Source organism: Gadus macrocephalus, chromosome 12 (genome assembly GCF_031168955.1).
Source record: "Gadus macrocephalus chromosome 12, ASM3116895v1".
In the NCBI taxonomy this organism is placed as follows: Eukaryota; Metazoa; Chordata; class Actinopteri; order Gadiformes; family Gadidae; genus Gadus; species Gadus macrocephalus.
In genome coordinates this window covers 19,649,061-19,669,891 of record NC_082393.1, presented here as the reverse complement: position 1 = coordinate 19,669,891, position 20,831 = coordinate 19,649,061, and the positions used below count along the sequence as shown (strand labels likewise).

Here is a 20,831-nt window from a genome sequence, read left to right as displayed (position 1 = left end):
TCTAACCCTACGGGTTTCCGCCTCCAGCATACGGATTGGTCTAAACAAATCTGAGGCAAAATAAACTGTGAACTGCCTCGGATCGGTTGTTTCATCAAAAGTTGCACACAAAAGAACAAATCCACTAGTTTATTTTCATTGTTTACATTCCACTGCTCATGCTAAAGGGCTTGGAGACTAGGAGGTGAGCATTAAACATTCAAGAATTCTAACTGCTCGGGAGCTATGGGAGCTTGCCCAGTTTCGGAACGAGTGTACACCGCGATAGGGGGTGAGTGGAACAAAAAATAGTGGCTTATTTGCATTTCAAAATACAGGTACAACAATACGCCAGGGGTGTAGCCTGTTCTCCAACTTAAACAATGGGATAGGTATTTTGTCAATGTGAACCAAAACTACCAATATAACTGTGGCTGGTACAGCGTCCCCTATCGACTGGTTGAACAGCAATGCATCACTTATGTCAAGTTTTTGGCAGCCAAAACAAAATGGAGGACCTCAGTTTTATTCTCTGTGGAAAATGCTAAATTCTAAGAGTTTCAGTATTAGAATGTGTTTAGATAACATTTCTAGAAAGAAAGGTGCGTGAACATTTTCTATCCTGAATGATATGAACACTACTACCCCTGAAATAGTTATGTTTGATGTATTTATCTGAGCTATTATGTTAATTGTTATTTCATGTAACAGACGATAAAAATATAGATTTTTGAGTGACCCGGGGATGAAACAAATTCTTCTTTTGGATGGACTAGTAGTGCAACGTGCTTTATTGGGAATCCGGAGGTTATGTTCACTTTTCTTCCACCGAGAAATCCATTTCAAACATACATTTTATGAATACATTTTGATCAAGATAATCATGACAAATGAATATGGCTGTTTGATGATGTACTTTCAATAAAAACATAGATTTTCAAGTGACCAACAGATGTTTTTTTGTTTTTGTGGGGCAATTAGGAAGTTTATTTTAGTTTTGCTTCCACTTAAAAATCCAATCATTTTATCTATACTTTATCTAAAAAGAATTGAAGCGTGAATGCAATAAATAAAGTAAAATTGCTGATTAAAGACTTTCCAAAGACAGAAATTATAAACATAGACCTACAGGAAGGGGTACACCATTCTTTTGGCAAAGAATGTTTCTGGATTGAGATAGAGACTTCTCGTCCTTCTTTTATAGGACTTGGGGCAATTTGGAGACTCTAGTCTTAAAGCATCAGTCATGTAATTAGTAGGTACTACTAGCCAGGAAGTGATGTAATGAGAAGGTGACCTAGCGGTCTTGTAAACTTGAGATTGAGCAAGAGCTCTGGCGGCTCTTTTATCTTAAAAATGACACATAGGATTTTCAATTAGTGGGCTCTAGCCCTACAGGAAGTGACTCACAAAGCATCATCAAATGAATTAATTCACATCAGTGGCATTGCCCTAAACCTAAGTGGCTGATTCGATTCTCAGATGTCGGTTCGGTCGGGGGGTGTAGGTCTGGGAAACATTCTAGCTCTGAGACATCACAAGATGGGGCATTTGTTGTGTTGTGAGTCACTTCCTGTAGGGCAAGGGCCCCCGAATGGATCATCTCCAAGGTCCTTGAGGCACTGATTCATATCAAAGAGACCAGAAATAAAAGAAGTCTTTCTGTGCTCCCATGAATGTATTTTTTTCATCACTTTCGGTTGGTCTATGATCCCCATGTTGACTATTTTAGTACTCTTTCGAAATGTAGTGTTTTCTTGGGCAGAGCAAATCTAACATACATTTTGTGGTTGCCCCACAAAAAGAGATCGGCTTAGTCCATCCCAAGGAATAAGAATAAATTTCATCCCTGGGTCACTCAAAATGTGAATAATTGTATCATAGTTTACACATAAGAAGTTATATCAATGCATGACATGTTGCGGTTTCTTCGAACAGTCAAAATATGGAAATTGTTACACAGGCCACCATGCCTGTGCCACAACCTTTTCTGTTGTTGTGGTTGGAAAGCACGTTGTGGGGTCTTAACAAACAAGCCAATCTTTTTTATTGTTATTTAACTGTTTTAACTCTATCTCTCTTTCTCGTCTGGCTGTTTGTCCATAAATGTTATAATATGCATGTCATGATTATGACAGGTAAAAGTAAACATAGTAAAAAAGTAAAATATTTCTTGATCACAAAAATCTAGGGAAAATGTAATAATTATAAATATTATGTCTAGCTGATGTTTTTTTCTGGCTCCCAAAAGGTGTTGTAAATCCATACGCAGTTAACAAAATATCAGTCACATTTTTATGAAAAGTTGGAAAAAAATACAGGAGAGACATGTTACACAATTAACACATTGATTAAACATCTTGGGGCAGTGACATCTTTTCACGATTCACTCTCGATAAACATTTCACATAAATTTAATTCTCAGAAATCCGTAAGATCTGCCGGCAGGAGATAAATGCGGTTCTGAGAAGGTTTCACGCTGGTAGGAGTTCACACAGCACAAAAAATGCAATAATATGATGAGATATAATGGGAGCGGGAAGACATGCTGAGGCTCATGCTGTTTTCCTGGAGAAGGATTGATTCCTCCTTTCTACGTCATAAACACCTAAAAGTCATATCCACTTTTTCGACACATTCTTTCCAATATAAAGTGAAATCATAGACGCATGATTCAGTTCACTTGCAACTTCCAATGCATTTTTTTTATCAAGCCTTGTATATAGGGCCAATCATGGCAAGTAAGCATCGTTCGTAAGGGTGAACGACGCTCACTAGCCACAAACGGGTACGCTCAGTTCACCGTTCACCAAATATATAAGCGTGTTCAATGAACGCCGCTCTTTTAGCGTGTTCATTACGTTCAACACTGATCATAACTATCTATGAGCATAAGACAAATAAAATAAGCCATTATATTATCTCAGTTACCTCAAATACTATTGTTCTTTCAAGAATGTGGATATTATCCTTTGACTCTCTTTTGTGTGAATGTGAATAATAATACTATATCTCTAGTGTTACGTTCCTATTAGTGCAGCCAACCAACACATTTTAATCCATCAATTTCCTCTCACTCTCTTTAACCCGTTCTATCCAAAATTCACAGTAAGTTCAGAAAAATGAAGATGAAGTCTTTAAGGTGAAAAAAACACATACACACATAAACACACATATATATTTAGAGGTGCTGTACTTGGTCCACTGGTATTACTTTTGGTTTGTCCATGCTGGTGTGTGTAGGCCTTGGTCAGACCGATCTCCGTTGGTTGTGCGCGTGAGTCCTGTTTACAATGTCCTGGTACATTGAAGACCTGAGGAAGCGTGGGTATGAGTCTTTCTCCATGAGGCCGTAGACCTTGGCCTGGACCTCGTTCAGACTGCTGGGGGACGGGTCTTCTAGGCTCTGTCTAGTCCTCTCCCTGGTGCCGTAGTCAATGTTCACCTATGGTGAATTAGCATTAGCTTGTACCTTGAAAATTAAGTTCAGGTTGCTGTACCTGCTTTTAGCATGCTAATCATGTAATGCCAATAAATTAAAATCCAATTTTATTCCGAAATGACATTTATGCAAAATATGAAACACGATGCGCTATACATTAACAAAAAAGACAAATACAATTCAAGCATAATAAAATGAAAAATAGATCCTGATAACCCTGCCTATTTACAACAACCTCAACTGAGAGTCAGAAGAAAGGACCCGCAAAATTCTTTAGCGTTCGGTTATATTGGTTTTATTATTTTGAATGAGAAGTAAAAAATGATTTGATCAATATAATCATTGGTTCAAGATCAAAGGTTTTTTGTGTAGACGTACCTCTCTGGGGGCCTGGACATCAATGAATTCCATATAGATCTTGTTTGCTTTGGACACCAACTTGGTTGAACTCTTGTTTTTCTTGTAGTCCTCGCACGCCATCCAGAATTCAATGTTCTCATCGCTGAACTCTGTCTTCAGAAAGGCCCGGAAGGCAGAGAGGCCGTCTGGGGTGGACAAGATCAAATCAGACGGTTAAAACAGTTATAGCAACGATAACCATTATATTGTGATTGATTTTTTTGCCGGGTGGCCTGTGTGTTATGTTTTTTAAGCGCTGCTTGACCTAACAGATATGGGTTCCATTGATACCTTTGACATGTAATTTTCATTTTATACATATCTATTTTCATTCTACTCTATTTTGCTCCTCTTGCTTGTCCAATCCAGTCATGCTCAATTTGAATCCAGGGTAATAATACCAATCCAAACCATCTTCCGTTTCCAGCAAAATAGAATAAATCGAAATAATGAACAAGAATAACCCATTTAGAACATATTAGAATAGCCCTAAAATATAGGGGATTGTTCAATATTGAACCCACTGTTTTGGCAGTTGTTTGAAATGCTTAGGTAAATATATATATTCTTAGGTAAATATATATATTCAGCAGCTTTAGCTAGGGTTATGGCATATGGAATCCATCTCAGCTTGATACAATTATTAAAAAAACACCAAAGGAGTTGTCTTACGAATTATCTTTGTTTAAACAACAAATAATGGTCAAATATCACTGCCATAATTAAGGCTGTTCTAAGCAAACTGATCTCAGGCGATGAACTTGACATTTGATATTCATTAGGGCCAAAGCAAAGTTGAAGCTGCATGAAAAGTAAATTCTATGATCATTCATTCTAATGTAGATGAACATAAATGGTGTTATTTTGCATTAGTTATTATTAGGATCACTAAATGATACACTTAAGTGGTCAGGTTGCCAACCGATGCATATTTCTCCATGTTGCATTTACTGTTGCTTGAAATATGACGAATGCGATTTGACCGTAGCTGACGTTTTAAGAGAGACACATTATGAAAACAACACTTTTCCTGGGATTTGGGGTGTTGGTTTGGGTCTCTAGTGCTCCCACACGCATACAAACTTTGAAATAAGTCTGCACATGATTTTTTTGAGCGAGATATGCATTTCTGAAAGTACACCGCCTGCAGTTACCAAACAAGCGAGTCAGTTTCGGCGCCCCCTCCTACGTTGGAAGGGGTCACATTTGAATATTACCTCCAACTTACCCACCCCCCTCCAATCAGAGCGTGGCTAAGATTTTGTGGACCTGCGGACGAGCGCTGGGCGGAGATGTTCGCGCATTTCAGAAGCAGGGATATTCCATGCAACAATAGATGTCTAATTTGTCAGTTTGCCATGTGACTGCTGAGCTGCCGGACTGCCGCCGAGTTCCCCCCGCCGGAGCTGCCCGACCGCCGCCGAAGCTACGGCTGCAGTCCGGCAGCTCCGGCTGGGGGATCTCTGCGGCAGTCCGGCAGCTCAGCTCCTTCAGAGAGTCAAGGCCAAAGTTATTTTCCCCCAATTCTTCTCAACCATGGCCGAGATAAGCCTCACTACGAGTGTTTACTTGTTGTGGAAGTACCAGAGACGTCAGACGCAGTCTTTATGATTCATAATATTGTAGCGTTTGCGGTCCGACACTGCGGGGCTAACTAGTGGAATGAGGAGGACACAGAGTGGCTGGTGTTTAACCGGAGAACCAGGCTTTATTGACCTTCCCGTACAACTAACTAACGGGGTTGGAGGAGTGCCCAAAAACAACATAGCGAAACCGAAACCTGGCTGTTCCCGCCCCCTATCCCAACTGGCCTATCAGGCTGAACTAGGGCAACTCCTTCCCCCCACAAACTCCCCATCAATCCCCCCCATAGTCCTGCTGGGTCGCTACACGGCCCCCCCCTCTAATTCCTCGTCCCTGAGGAAGATTATAGTCTTGAAAGCGACCCGGAAGTCGCCGTTCCCTCTGCGACCTCCTCACTCCACCATCCAACAGAGGAGTTCCCGTCGCTGCAGCCGTGTTCCTCGGCACCACAGCTCCAAGCGGCGTCACTTCCTCCCCTTGAGACATATTCTGTTGCCGCCTCGGTGGTGTCCCCCTGTGGCGAGGTGACCTGACCCGCGCCCTGGGAGTCGTCACAGGGAAGGCGGGCTGCTGAGTCCCCCGGTATGGTGCCATCCTATCCCTGTGCAGCACGACTGTGCGGCCTCTGGGAGCCAGTCTGACTCTATACACAACCTCGCCAACTCTCTCAGCCACATAGCAGGGCCCAACCCATTTGCTGTCCAGCTTGGGGCAACGGCCTCTTACCCTCTTAGGTCCATACACCCAGGCGAGGTCCCCAGCCTGGAAGTCCTGCCCCTTACCGTGCATGTCATAGCATCGCTTCTGACGAACCCCTGCCTGCTGAGCCTGGTGTCTGGCGAATCCGTGGGCCGTTTCCAGGCGGTCCTGTAACTGCCTGGCATACTCCGGGCCAGCCATGGCATCCGGTGCATCGGGCGGTCGTCCGTAGGCCAGCTCTGGCGGCGTTCTGAGCTCCCTGCCCAACATCAACAATGCAGGAGTACAGCCAGTGGACTCTTGGACTGCACTGCGGCACGCCATGAGGATGAGGGGTAGTTGCAGGTCCCAATCACTCTGATCCGGAGCGGTGGTGAGGGCTAATTGGGTGCCTAAGGTCCGCATGAAGCGCTCCACCAACCCGTCACTTTGAGGGTGAAGTGGGGTGGTTCTGGTCTTCCGGATGCCAAGTTGGCTACACATGGCGGTGAATACATGTGATTCAAAATTCCGCCCTTGATCAGAGTGGAGCTCCGAGGGTGTTCCAAAGCGGCTGAACATTCCTTGCACCAAGGCTTCGGCCACGGTTGTGGCTTCTTGGTCAGGTAGGGGGTATGCTTCCATCCACTTTGTGAAGTAGTCGATGGCGACCAGCACATACCGGTTCCCTCTGCTGGTACGGGGAAGTGGGCCCAACACATCGACTGCCACCCTGTCCATCGGTGCCCCGACACGGTGCTGCTGTAGAGGTGCACGGGACTGACCTTGGGGGCCTTTACGGGCGGTACAGGAGTCGCAGCGGCGACAGTAGTCCTCAACATCTCTCCTGCTCTGGCCCCAATAGAATGCCTGCCGTAGCCGTCTCAATGTCTTTGTCACCCCAAAGTGACCTACTCCGGGGGATCCGTGGTGTGCCTCCAGCACTTTGTCCCGGAGGTCCTTTGGCACGACCACCTGCCAGCGTGGCTCCCCAGTGGCTGGCTCACGCCAGCACCTCTTCAGAACTCCTTCCTGCAGCTCTACCCCAGGCCATTGGGACCACAGGCCTCTGACTGTGGCCGACTGGGCCACGACATCTTCCCAGGGCGGCCGGTTGTCTGTTTCCAGCCACCCCATGACTGTTTTAAGGTCAGGATCCACGGTTTGCAGTCCAGCCCAACCCCTAACATCCTCGGGTAATAGGGCTCGACAGATCACCTCCCCCGTCTGCAGGTTAGCTGCCTCCCGTTCTTCTTCCCGGTCACAGTGGTGACAGTCTGGGGCACACGGTCGGCGTGAGAGGCTGTCTGCATTTGTGTGACTCTCACCGGCTCTGTGTTGTATGGTGAACTGAAAGGCCTGGAGTTGTTCGATCCATCTGGCGACTTGTCCTTCAGGTTCTTTAAAGGACATGAGCCACTTCAAAGCAGCATGATCAGTGCGAATGGTGAATGGAAGACCGCAGAGGATGTGCTTGAAATGGTTCACTGCATCAATCACTGCCAACAGTTCCTTGCGCGTGACACAATAGTTCCTCTCCGACTTATCCAAGGTACGACTGTGGTAAGCAACAACCCGCTCTCCGTCAGGGGTCAGCTGCGAGAGTACAGCGCCAAGGCCGGTGTTACTAGCGTCTGTATCAAGGATAAATGGCAACTCTGTGTTTGGTGCAACCAGCACTGGATCCTTACATAAGGCCTGCTTCAGCTCGTGAAAGGCTGCATTCTGTTGTGGCCCCCATTCGTACGGTGTGTCTTTGCGCATTAAGACGAACATGGGGGCAGCTACAGTAGAGAACCCAGCCACAAAGCGCCTGTAATAGGATGCGAGTCCTAAGAACGATCTCAGCTGGTGGATGTCAGTAGGGGTAGGCCAATCCCTGACGGCTGCTACCTTATCAGGCTCCGTCATGATGCCAGCCCCACTGATCCTGTGGCCCAAGAAGGAGACCTCTTGCCGTAGGAATCTGCACTTCCCCGGATGAAGCTTCAGTCCTGCACGCTTAATCCGCTCCAGTGCCTCCATCAGGCTCCCCAATGCCGAGTCAAAACATGGTCCATGGACAAGGACATCATCCAGGTAGACAAGGCAGCGTTCAGGGGGCATATCCACCAGGACCTTTTCCATCAGCCTTTCAAATGTGGCTGGGGCGTTGCATAGCCCAAATGGCATGGTGGTGAACTGCCACAAGCCACGTCCCGTGGTGAAGGCGGTCTTGGCTTTGTCCTCTGGGGCCATGGCCACCTGCCAATACCCACTCTGGAGGTCCAATGAGGAGAACCATGCTGAACCAGCCACGTGATCGAGGGACTCGTCTATCCGCGGCAGTGGGTAGGAGTCCTTCACAGTTCTGTCATTCAGTGGTCGGTAGTCGACGCAAAACCTTGAACCTCCGTCCTTCTTAGGAACCATTACGACTGGTGACACCCACGGACTCTCTGATGGCTCAATAATGCCAGCGTCCCTCATCTCTTGTATCATCTGCTCAGCAGCACCTTGGCGGGCTTTGGGCAATCGTCTGGGCCGCTGGCGGATTGGCTGGGCATCCCCTGTTTTAATAAAGTGTTGGACCAAATGTGTTTGGCCAACGTCGTTGGGGCCAGTGGCAAAACTGTGTCGATACTCATACAGGAGATTCCATAACCTATCCTGTTGCCCAGAGTTTAGGCCTTCCCGACTGTTCTCCCAGATGCCTCTGACAGTTTTACCGGCTGATGACTCTTCCCCAGAGATGGGGACCACACTTGCAATCCGTATGACAGCATGGGGCTGTGACTGGGCACATGCATCTGGTTCTGGGGGTATGAGGTTGTCAGACAGTGGAAGAGGGCTTTCTGCAAAAGGGGCCTCCCATTGTGGAGGACATGGTGGGTCCCCCTCTGCATCCCCGTTCTCACCAACCTTGTTGGCCATTTCGGGAGTGTGGAGATCATTCAGGAAGGGAATGGACGTCCCGTCTTTGAACGTGACGGTACGTGCTCCGAAGTCTAGTGAAATCCCTGCCGCACACAGAAAGTCCATTCCCAGCAAACAGTCCTCTTTTATTTCAGCGACCCAGACTGGTTGGCAGGCAGAGTAGGTCTCTATTTCGATCAGTGCCTCCCACCTCCCCAGCATGGGAGCCTTTCCCCCGGTAACTGTGGTGAGTTGAACATCGGTTGCTTGCGTTTGGGTTCCGGCAGGCACGAGGTCTGGGTGTAGGAGCGACGCAGTTGATCCTGTATCCAGGAGGGCTTTGGTCCATTGGCCATTAACCAACACAGGCACTCTACAGCAGTTGGCGGTGAGTGTGTTATGGGGAAGAAGAGCATGGTTGACAGGGTGGTGAGGCACTTTTGCAACAGGTTGTGTGTCATTGTCTTTGGGGAGCGAAGGGTGGCTCGGGTCGCTCCCCTTTACACCGAGCCCTGAGCGTTTCCCGGCTCCTGTAGGGCAGAATCAGGCACTGTACAAAGGCGCCATGGGTGACCTCTTTGGTGGCATTTCCAGCAGACTTGGTTCTGTCGGTCGTCCGGCGACATCGCTTTGCGTTCGTAGCCCGTTGGGTACGAGGTAGGTCCAGGAGGCTGAATGGCTTGGGTCTTAGGCCGTACAGAGACCTGTCTGTGTTGGTAGTCCAAGCCTTCTGTGAGTATGTCTTCCACTGCCAATGCTTTCTCTAGTGCTGCCTCCAAGGTCTGTGGGTCAGCGAGTCGGACTTGCTGGCGCAATGGGAGGGGTAAGAGGCCGCGAATGAAGGCTTCTTTAGTTAACACCAAGCACGTTGCGTCATCAAACTCAGGAAATCCCCTTTGTGCGAGGTAACGCAGCTCAGCCGCAAACACTCCTAATTTTTCTCCGGATACCCGCACTCGTTCGTTGAACCTCTGCCTCATCACAACTGCAGGAGTGGTGTTCCCAAAACGGCTCTTTAAGGCCCTAAATATAGCTTGTGGATTTCCTAGGTCGGCTGTGGTCACATCCAACAGTACTCTTCTTGCCTCCCCTTCCAATGCTGAGACTAATTGAACAGCCTTTTCAGCCGGGGACCATTCATTGGCTGTCGCTAGCAGCTCAAACTGGGCGCAGTATGTTTCCCAAGATGTGAGGCCGTCATAACGTCCCAATTTTATGCGGCTGCCCATGGGGACGGGGTTTGGGCCTGGTTTTTGGAGAGTACCCAAGGCAGCAGTAAGTGCAGTAGTCAGAGCCGGAACCAGGTCAGCTAGTTGGTTAGCAACAGCCATGGAACTAACAGGGGCTACGATGGGGGGGCTACACCCGTCAAGCCTCCCCCTAGTAGCTGCCTCCGTACCTTCGCCGGACTGGGGGTTAGACTTGGAATATGGTTTGTCGAGGGGAACCTTAGCATTTCTGTCAAGAGCAACTGTTGCATAAGCATTGTTAGCTTTATTAGCATCAGCATGGTTCCCTGCTTCATGTGGGTTAATAACACCGCCTTGTGTTTCCCCCATCATGGACATTATGCTGCCTCTAGAGCTATTAAGAAAATGTCCAAAAGCACGCTCCATTGCCATGCTCATTCTTTGCATGAAGTCATCTTCTATTTGAGCTGTACTGTCTTTATGTAACTCTGGGATAGACCTTGGTTGGCCACCCACTTTACCTTGACGATCTTTCGGGGTGGTGACGTCATCGTCGTCTGTTTGGTTGAAGTCCGGTCTGCACGCATGTTTGTTTACCTCTCTCTCAACGGCGCGTGGCCCGGCCGTCGCGGTAACATGGAATGGGCTTTTCTTCACAAAATCGGGGACTTCAGTCAGCAAAGTGGCGAGTGGTGAGTTAGACCTTTCTTCCCTTCTCCTTACAGCTTGGCTTGCATTAATTGGTTTTATCATTGGTGTGTCCGGCGGAGTGTATAGGTTAAAGAGGTCGGACCCTCCGATTCCTCCTTCAGCCATCTCGGTCCAACGGTAGCAGCTAGCGGTGGTAGTAGCTAGCGGTGGTAGCAGCTAGCAGTGGTAGCCCGCGCGTGTGAGGGAAATGGAGGCTTGGCTATCCCACTTCTGACACCAGTGTAGCGTTTGCGGTCCGACACTGCGGGGCTAACTAGCGGAATGAGGAGGACACAGAGTGGCTGGTGTTTAACCGGAGAACCAGGCTTTATTGACCTTCCCGTACAACTAACTAACGGGGTTGGAGGAGTGCCCAAAAACAACATAGCGAAACCGAAACCTGGCTGTTCCCGCCCCCTATCCCAACTGGCCTATCAGGCTGAACTAGGGCAACTCCTTCCCCCCACAAACTCCCCATCAATCCCCCCCATAGTCCTGCTGGGTCGCTACAATATCATCCGAGGCGTCTTAAATACCTATATATTATTATTTTTATTATTATTATCATTATATTATATTCTATTATATTAGATAGATATAGAGCTCCAGGAGTTCGTAAAATGCAACAGTCACTTCTCCTCCATGCTGAGGTTCACTCTGACAGCTCATAGGTCAATGGGCAGCAGCTCATTTGCATTAAAGCTACAGACACCAGAAACAGCTAATTCCGAAGGGAATGTAACAGAGGGGAATAGTGGTAGGCGAGATTTTTTTTCCTAAAAGCTATTTCCGGCAAACAGCTTCAAAAACATGTTTTCTGGAACTCATATACTATGTTCACTTGTTGGGAAAACACCTTTAATATGTCTCATTTGAGGTAAAAGAAGTGCAGTTCCAGAGATTGCCAGGATGTGTGCTTCAGTTCCCAGGATAGAAAATGTGTTATGTTTATGAAAAATATCAATCCCTAGTGCTTGCATATCAGTTCACAACACACACACACACACACACACACACACACACACACACACACACACACACACACACACACACACACACACACACACACACACACACACAAAATGCACTGACACTTTGTGTGTGAGGGGAAGAAAGGAGCCTACAGTGCCTATCACAACAGTGTGTTTGTCCCTCTATCGTTATTGATCTTTCTAGGACCATTATGCAACACAAGTCTGATTCATAAGACGCCTTGAAAATAAGGTCAAATTTGTGGTTATTTCTGAACATGAGGTTGATGAGGTTGTCAGCATTTTGAAATGCTATTTATTTTAAGGCAGTGGTTATCATTTTAAAACAATCAAATGTGACCCTATACTAAATGTATCTCACATATTGCCCACAATTTTAACTACATTATATTGGCAGTGATGAGGTAAGTAGATAGATTGAAGTGATTTACCCTCTTTATATGCTCTAAGGCAGAGGTCTCAGAGTCAAGGCCCGCGGGCCACTTGTGGCCCGCCGGCCGATATTTTGTGGCCCTCGAGTGGTCGTCAGTATGTAATGTTAATGTGGCCCGCGTGTCTTTACCAAACGCGCTTTGGCCCGCATGGGCTACCATAGCAGGCAGCCAGCCAGGTTGCTAGGAAACGCAGCAAGCAACGGAGTGACACCAAGTGGAAGCGTAGCGTCACATCATGTCCCTCTCAAAACCCAGTGGGAAAAGAAAGGTTGACGATGTCCACAGACAATTTCATGAAAGGTGGGAGTTAGAATATTTTTTTGTCGAGCACCGGGGAACCCCTACCTGCCTTGTATGTGCTGAAAAAGTTGCCGTTGTCAAAGAATACAACATCAGACGGCATTACTCAACGAGGCATGCAGAGGAGTATGCGAAATACCGGGGAGATGAGAGGGAGAAGCGAGTCACAGACCTAAAGAAATGTTTAACCTGGCAACAAACTCTCTTTAGGAAACCAACCGACGAGGCTGATAAAGCAGTAAAGGCCAGCTTTACACTGAGCGAAATGATCGCTAAGGCAGGAAAGCCTTTTACAGAAGGCGAGTTTATTAAGGAGTGTATGTTGCAGGCTGCGAGTATTGTCTGCCCCGAAAAGAGAGCTCAGTTTGCCAGCATCAGCTTGTCACCTAACACAGTGGCAGAGCGTGTTACCGAGCTGTCAGGTAACATTTATGGTCAACTACGTGACAAAGTCAAAGACTTCCGTGCGTACTCAGTGGCCCTGGATGAGAGCACAGACACCACTGACACTGCCCAACTGGCAATATACGTCCGTGGTGTTGATGATAAGTTTCATGTAACGGAGGAATTACTCAGGGTTATCCCTATGTGTGGCCAAACCACTGCGCAGGAGATATTCCGCCAGCTGTGTGATGCCCTCTCGGATGCTGGTCTGTCATGGAAAAGGTTGGCTGGGATAACTACAGACGGAGCGCCTTCAATGACAGGGAGGAAGAATGGACTTGTTGCACTTGTGCAAAAAAAATTGAAAGAGGAGGGTGTGGAGGAGGCAATCGCTCTGCACTGCATCATCCACCAGCAGGCCCTAGCCTGCAAATGCCTAAAGTTTAAACACGTGATGTCTGTTGTGGTGAAGGTCATTAATCGACTCAGATCTAAGGGCTTAAAGCACCGCCAGTTCCGGGCTTTTCTGGAGGAGGTCGAGTCAGCGTACGAAGATGTTCTGTACTTCACAGAGGTAAATATTCCTTGTTTACATCTCTACCTTCTCTCGGTCTGTTAATCTTTCTTATATTCTCTGCCCCCCTCCCCCCCCCCCCCCCCCTCTCTCTCTGTCCCCCCTCTGTCTCTCTCTCTCACACACACACACACACACACACACGCACACGCACACAAGGGGGGGCACCACCAGATGCGCATTTCTCCTTGCCGCCCGGTCGGCAAGCGCCTCGGACCCTCAGCTGTGTGTCTGTGGCTATGTGTAGCCCGAATGTGTGTGTGTAGCCTGCTGTGTGTGTTAATCTCTCTTGCGCTCTGTGAAGATGAATAAACACAAATCGCCACGCGAGCCTGGCGAGGTGCGCGCTCTGGCGCATCTGGCACAGTCGGTTAACGGGACCGAAAGGAAACTGGCTCCGCTCCGTGGCTATTTCCCGTCCGACGATGTTAATCACATGTTGTTATTGATATTGTAGCGTCCGACCCGACGTAACTACAACAACATAACACAAACTTATCTGACAGCTCTCACTTCTTCCTCTGCTCCTCCTCACTCACACACACACACACACACACACACACACACACACACACACACACACACACACACACACACACACACACACACACACACACACACACACACACACGTCTCTTTTTAGCAGTTTTTTTGTGTTCTTTTTCTGTTAGGTTACTGTTATTCTTTATTTTTCTTTTCCTTCTCTTTCTTACCTGTTAGTGTATGAAGACAATTGATTTAATTTAATTTAATTTGATTTCAGGTACGCTGGCTCAGCAGAGGGAACATGCTAAAGCGGTTCTTTGAGTTAAGGAATGAAGTGAAAGCCTTCATGGAGCAGGATGGAATGGAGCTTCCTGAGCTAAGTGACCCAAGGTGGCTCATGGACTTTGCTTTTCTGGTCGATATCACACATGAGCTGAATGTGCTCAACAAGAAGCTACAGGGCCCAGGCCAGCTGGTCAGCGCTGCCTATGATAATGTGAAAGCGTTCTCCACAAAACTGGTCTTATGGAGAACCCAGGTCTCTCAGAAAAACCTCTGCCACTTCCCAGCATGCAAGGCACTTGCAGACACAGGTACACCATTCTGTTGTGAGGAGTATGTTGAAGCCATTGTGAAGCTACAGGAGGAGTTTAATCACAGGTTTGCAGACTTTAAAACACACAAGTCCATCTTTCAGATTTTTGCCAACCCCTTCTCCTTTGATGTGGAAGATGCTCCCCCTGTGCTTCAAATGGAGCTCATTGACCTACAGTGCAGTTCTGATCTCAAAGCAAAGTTCAGGGATGTGAATGGGAATGAAGAGAAGCTTGGACAGTTTATGAGAGAATTGCCCGACACCTTCCCTGAGCTGTCCAGGATGTTCAAGAGGACCATGTGCCTTTTTGGGAGCACATATCTATGTGAAAAGCTCTTCTCCACCATGAACTTCAACAAGTCCAAGCACAAGAGCAGACTTACTGATGCACATCTCCAAGCCATACTGAGAGTTTCAACCGCCTCTTCCCTCAAGCCAAATGTGGCTCAGCTGTGTGAGAGAAAGCGCTGTCAGGTCTCTGGCTGCAAAAAGTAGACAAGAGAGTCCTATGTTCTGAAGAACTGTTCAATGTTCACTTAAAAAAGAGATTTGTTCTTACTTCCCTGGGTAAAAAAGGTACAATTAAAATTAATTTTTTTTCCAGAGGAATTTATGTTTATAATTACTGTTCATGCACTTTGAGATTGTTTACATTGCAATACAAATTTAATAATAATAATAATAAATGTCGGTTGAGGAACTGTTATGTAATAATAAATACTGTGAAGGTTGGAACAGTTGTTTTCTAAATTAAAAAAATATATTTTTTTTTTTCAGAGTAAATGTTCTGTTTATGCACTTTGAGAATGTTGAACTGTTGATGAACTGTTAATAATAAATATTGAGAAAATTGGAACAGTTTTTTTTATTTTTATACTAAACACCCTTTTTAAGAAATACTTCAATATTTGTGGCCCAACCTCAGCCAAGCTCTTCCTCCAGTGGCCCCCAGGTAATTTGAGTTTGAGACCCCTGCTCTAAGGTATGGCCAACTATCAGTTATATTGTCACAAATCACAACATTAGAGGAAAATGAATATGAAACTATCATCTCTACAAATTTTCCCCGTTCTCCGCCCTTTGTAATGCTTTCACCCATTTTTAAGCAATTGTGATTCACGTCTGCAAAATATTTTTCATCTGCCATTTTCCAACTGTTATGCTTTGCATGATGGTGTTATTTACCACCGCAAAAAAAAAACCTGTTCTTGGTTTTCACATCTTATGAAACCAAGAACATTGGGATATATCAAGTACAAGCATTTCCCCATTAAAATCAAATATACAGCAAGGGCAAGGTAAGAAAAAGCTATAAACCTTAATAGGGTACAGACACATTGTGTTCACCTCCCTAATGCCTGGTCAATTGAAACAGGATACGCCGTTATGTCCTGATAATCCTTTCTGCCTGCGGGTGGGTGGTGGTGGTGGGGGGGGGGGGGGGGGGGGATTCTTGGAGCAGTACCAAACCTACTGGAGGATAACATGGCTTGCTTAACAAAGAGGTGTCTCTCACGGATGTTGTGTTATGTCAGAAACCCGACCTGAACATTGGCCAATACTGTTTATACCGTTTATTTTTTCTTCTTTAGGGCACAGCTGATCAAAGCTGCTAACACTTTGGTAACCGGCAACGGAACAAAACACTGTTCAGTAATTTAGCGCGTGTTTACTGTTCTCACAGGACACGAGTCACACAGGAGTTGTTGTCACTAACAAAACATTTGGGCAGGACTGATGCAAGGTGAGGTTTGAGTAGTGGGGGCGCATCTGGGATAATGACTTAAAACAAAGTGGGACTGCAATACTGAGTCCTGTTATCGTTATTGATCGGTCACCAATGTTAATCATTTACCCTTTCCAAAAACTATAATTTCTACCTGCTCCGGGATAAATAAAATGCACTTAAGGCTATGTCCCAAACCAGTGCCAGACAAAGCCCTAAGTCTTGGTGGTGGTTGAAATGAAAGAAAACATAGGTCTTGAGTTCCTAGTTAGCTCGTTCTGTTTGGCTGGGGCTCATGAAAAAGTGAAAAGATCCAATGAGAGAACAAAGGGCTTTCCACAAGTGAGAGGAAGAGAGGCACAAAGTGGATGGACTATTATTACCACAGCGACCGTTCTTCTTGTGGAAGGTTGGGTAGGATGAGTGACTCATGAGCGCTCATTTACCTTAAGTGCACTATACCCGTATGTGGTGTCGCCCATAGCTTTCTCCTTAGAGATTTTTACAAGCGCTTATGGATTCAAAAAATGTGGTTTATGGATAGATAGATAGATAGATAGATAGATAGATAGATAGATAGATAGATAGATAAATAGATATGGATTGACACAAATCCGAGATAGGACAATCATCTGACCCCCATACAACTATCTCAACTATCTAGTTTAACCATCTAGATTAAAAAAACGTCCAAATCGGCTTCAACCATCATCTGTGATGGCTGCTGATTCCTCAAACCACATATACCATCAGCCAGGAAACTATAGCAACAATGTGAGAGGCGTAGCGTGGGTGTCATTACAAATATTTTTATCATACAGCACTGTTTTCTTCCACAGGCCTTATGCTCTTCCCATTAATAGGAACCTATTGTTTCATCCTATACGATACAATTTCTCATAGGACAACTGGAAGATTACAAATAGCTGTTATTGCAAAAAAAATGCTTTTGGTTTACAAATGTGGGTTGAGTTCAGTAACGCAGTAAAAAATATAAGTGGGTTATAGTTCTGGTTCTGGGCTCGATCCAAAGTGGGCTTCCCTCACTTTTAATAATCTCACTTATGTAATGGTATGGAACAAAACTGCACAGATAAGAAATGTAGGGTATATGGGTCCCTGACACACACATTGAGCAGGGGCCATGTCATTACAACTGCTGTGTTATGCTTCACACTGAAATCAGATAACCGGGTCGATGGACGTCCAATGAAGCTTCCTTTAGATCACTAGTGTGTCAAATACTTACACAGGCTGCATAATCAGCCCAGGGTGGCCATCTAGAAAAAGTTCCTCAATGAGAGCCCTTGACTTCATTAACATTCAAAAGAGGGTTTCAAAAACGACAGAGTTGATTCGTACATTGGTAGAGGGGGTTACAATATACAACAACTTACATTTGTGAGAGAGAAGTTGGTCAAATGATTCTGACCACTGGACCACCTCAGCCGTTGAAATTCTGTTGGATAGAGATTTATTTATTGTTAGATGTTTGGAATCTGCTGCATTAAATATATTAGTATTTACCAGCGTTAGTATTGTGTTGATGGGTGAAGTAAGACGCAGTAGAACGTTCGCTGTCTCTTTATTGGTCAGCAAAACTTCCTTCAAATGAAAATTAACATTTGACTCAACAAACCAAACAATAATGTAAATAATGGTTTGAGTGCTTATTTTCCCAAAACACTTCAACAACATAAACAGGAGCAACTACGCAAGGAACGCGGAACAATCATGCACCACTCTTGCAGTACATTACAAAATAATAAAACAAAGTATGAACACAATGCATGCTGGGAAACAGGAGAACAAGCTGTGTAGCCCCAGCACCGCTACAGCTACTGTAATGCAGACAGCAAGGGATGACTTATGGTTCTGTCCTTACTGTGCGCCCAACACATAATTATTTACATCACTGGGGCCGGTAGGATTATAAGAAAATGAACAAAAACGTTTCCAAGAAACATCAAAAAATAGTTATTTTTGTTCATCTCAACATTTTTGGGAATATGTTTTGGTTGTTCTGTGGACATCCCATGGTAGTCTTGATCCAGCTGTCTGCTTGAAATATTTAGTTGAAGCATGTACTAATGCTCAAATAATAATAAACAATACAATACAGATATCTTTTACTTGCACAGCACTCAATGTGGGGCGTTAACTCACATATCTTACATGTTGATATGGATTGTAAAATGTATTATAGGCCTCACGACAAGAAGCGAGCCAGTATGTTGAATTCAAATCAGGTCAAGTTATGAGGGACCTCAGACATTCAGTTGGCTTACGTCAGAGTTTGGGCTAGATTCCCACACTGTGGGACAGGTGAGCGTATTTGGATTAATAACGGTCCTATCAGGGTGTTATTTGCCTATATCACACTGGGAGATATCGGTATAATTAAAACTCCACGTCATTTTTCCCTGCAAATTTTTGATTTTCTTCAAAAGTTACGTAATATCAATATAATAAAATAAATCGGTCCATGGCTTGATCAACCGTAGGATTCAAACGCTAGAGTGTGATGCTCTATCAGGCTAGCTGTTGATGTATATGGCCATGTCCAAGAGAAGGTTCAACTTCTCAGACACATATTGTGTCTAACACCACACTGTGTGTGGAAGTGTTGAGCTCCGTCTGGCAAGCAGTTGATTTCGAGAAACGGTCTAGCTTCTCGTACACTTATTCATATACAACTTCGCTCATTATAACGCTAATACACAATGACGGTACAAAACAAATGTCACATTGTTGCTGTGGGTCGTAACCATGGTCATAAAAGGCCCCCCTTGAACTCTTAGCCCAAACACTTTCTTTTTTAAATCCCAGTGTTCAAATTCGAGCTGTTAGAGTTGGCTAACTTGCGCCTTATATGGTGATGCTCTTTTTCTATTTTTAAATGAACACCAATGTATCAAAAAAACTCTCACTTCAGACACCTGGCAGCTGTTACATCGGCAGGCGGCAGGAACTCGGAGAAGTCGCTGTATGAGTCAGACTTGTTCGACAGGCAGCCCAGTCGGGTCTTCATGGTCCTGAATCTGCAATTCAATCAATAGACAGTTTATATTGGACCTCCCATGGGCACTGTTTACTCTCACCATGGGAATCAATGGAAACGTTGAGTAATGCCTAAAGCCATTTTGACCACCATTAAAATGAACTTGTAATGAACTTGTGATTTGTTCATCAATGCAAGCCCCAACTTCCGATTGGTGCCATGTTAACATGTGAACATCTAGTTGTAGAATAATTTGGTTATTTCAATGTATGTTCTTATGTGTATCCATTTTTGCCACTTAGAGCAAAATGTTTAATTTTGGATCATTGGTTTCTGTCTCTGCATTGTTTCAAAAGTTATTAATAATCTGTTAATCAGTTGCATATTAAAACAACTGACAAGCTCAAATGATCAAATACCATTATTACTTTATAAAAAATTGAACAATACCAATTTATTGGTAGGTCAATCAATAATCAATACCTTCACTTTGATAAATTCCACACCCCTTAATCCAAACATCTGTTACATCCTCTATCCAAAAAAGCTTTTTTATTTTTTCTATTCTCTACAAATGGTGACAAACATCACCTAATCCCAGCAGGCAAACCGGGCCAGCATGAAAAAACAGACTCGTTTGTTTTCATGTTTGGAGCCATAGCTAGGAACATTAGATGAAATGTTATTTTCATGTTTCAAACCAATGCCCATTTATACGAGTCAGTGAGCTTCATCATCCAACATGAATGCCAGGACACTCAAAGCGTGTATCCTCCATCTGCCATTCATTGGAAGCTGTTGTTTGTTTCAGTGTAATCAACGTTTGTGTTAGCAAATATTTCAGGAGGCAAATATGTGAATTGGCACAAAGCAAAAACCTCTACAGTCTATTATTTTTTTTGATGGCTGACATCTCTAATGAGGTGAATCAAAGCGAGGGGGCATTGTCTATTTAAAAATAGCAGTCTCAAAGCCCCCCAGCAGCTCCGCTCTATTTCTATGAAGGACGACGATGATGATGAATTAAAGAATGTTGGACTGGTAATTCATGCTGAACATTTTGTAGAGAGTGCACAGTCGGTGGCAGGCTTCTTTATAATAAAAAATTGTGCAATTGTGCACAACTGCGATACCAATCAGACCGGGGACTTTCTTCCCGACAGTGCTTCTTCTGCTATATATAACTTGTGTGTTATGTGACATAACTGCAGTTACGACACCAATTCGAAGTCACTGGTCGAAAAGGCTGTCAGAGAGATGTGTGCAATCACATGATGGCCTAATAACTTAATGCATCTCTTGTTTGCATTAGGAGACTATGAAAGGATTAATGAATCCTACAATGGTGTGAATTTGATCACCAGGTGTACCAGAGTAGGCTATTTGAGGCAACATGAAATACCATGAGCTGGTAGGAAAAGCACAAATATACTACAGAACATAATTCTCCACACCTTAAAATACACCCACTCTGACTGTCTG

General features: G+C 45.0%; 2 protein-coding genes across 3 annotated transcripts in view; both read right to left on the bottom strand.

Moving 5' to 3' along the window:
- Window positions 1-17,761, bottom strand: part of rgs16 (regulator of G protein signaling 16) — a 31,150-nt gene extending 13,389 nt beyond the window's left edge. The window contains exon 1 of the mRNA XM_060066430.1: window positions 17,746-17,761. The gene's annotated coding sequence lies outside the window, so the exon portion shown is untranslated. The remainder of the gene's footprint in view (window positions 1-17,745) is intronic.
- Window positions 735-20,831, bottom strand: part of rgs8 (regulator of G protein signaling 8) — a 26,435-nt gene continuing 6,338 nt past the window's right edge. Inside the window, exons 2-5 of one of the 2 annotated variants that reach the window (XM_060066433.1) lie at window positions 19,288-19,389; window positions 17,746-17,807; window positions 3,800-3,966; window positions 735-3,424 (exon numbers count right to left, since the gene is read on the bottom strand). In XM_060066433.1, coding sequence (XP_059922416.1) covers window positions 3,230-3,424; window positions 3,800-3,966; window positions 17,746-17,807; window positions 19,288-19,379 — 516 coding nt within the window. In that variant the 5' untranslated portion in view covers window positions 19,380-19,389 and the 3' untranslated portion in view covers window positions 735-3,229. Of the gene's footprint in view, window positions 3,425-3,799; window positions 3,967-17,745; window positions 17,808-19,278; window positions 19,390-20,831 lie in introns of both variants that reach the window. The other variant, XM_060066432.1, reaches the window with a different exon arrangement.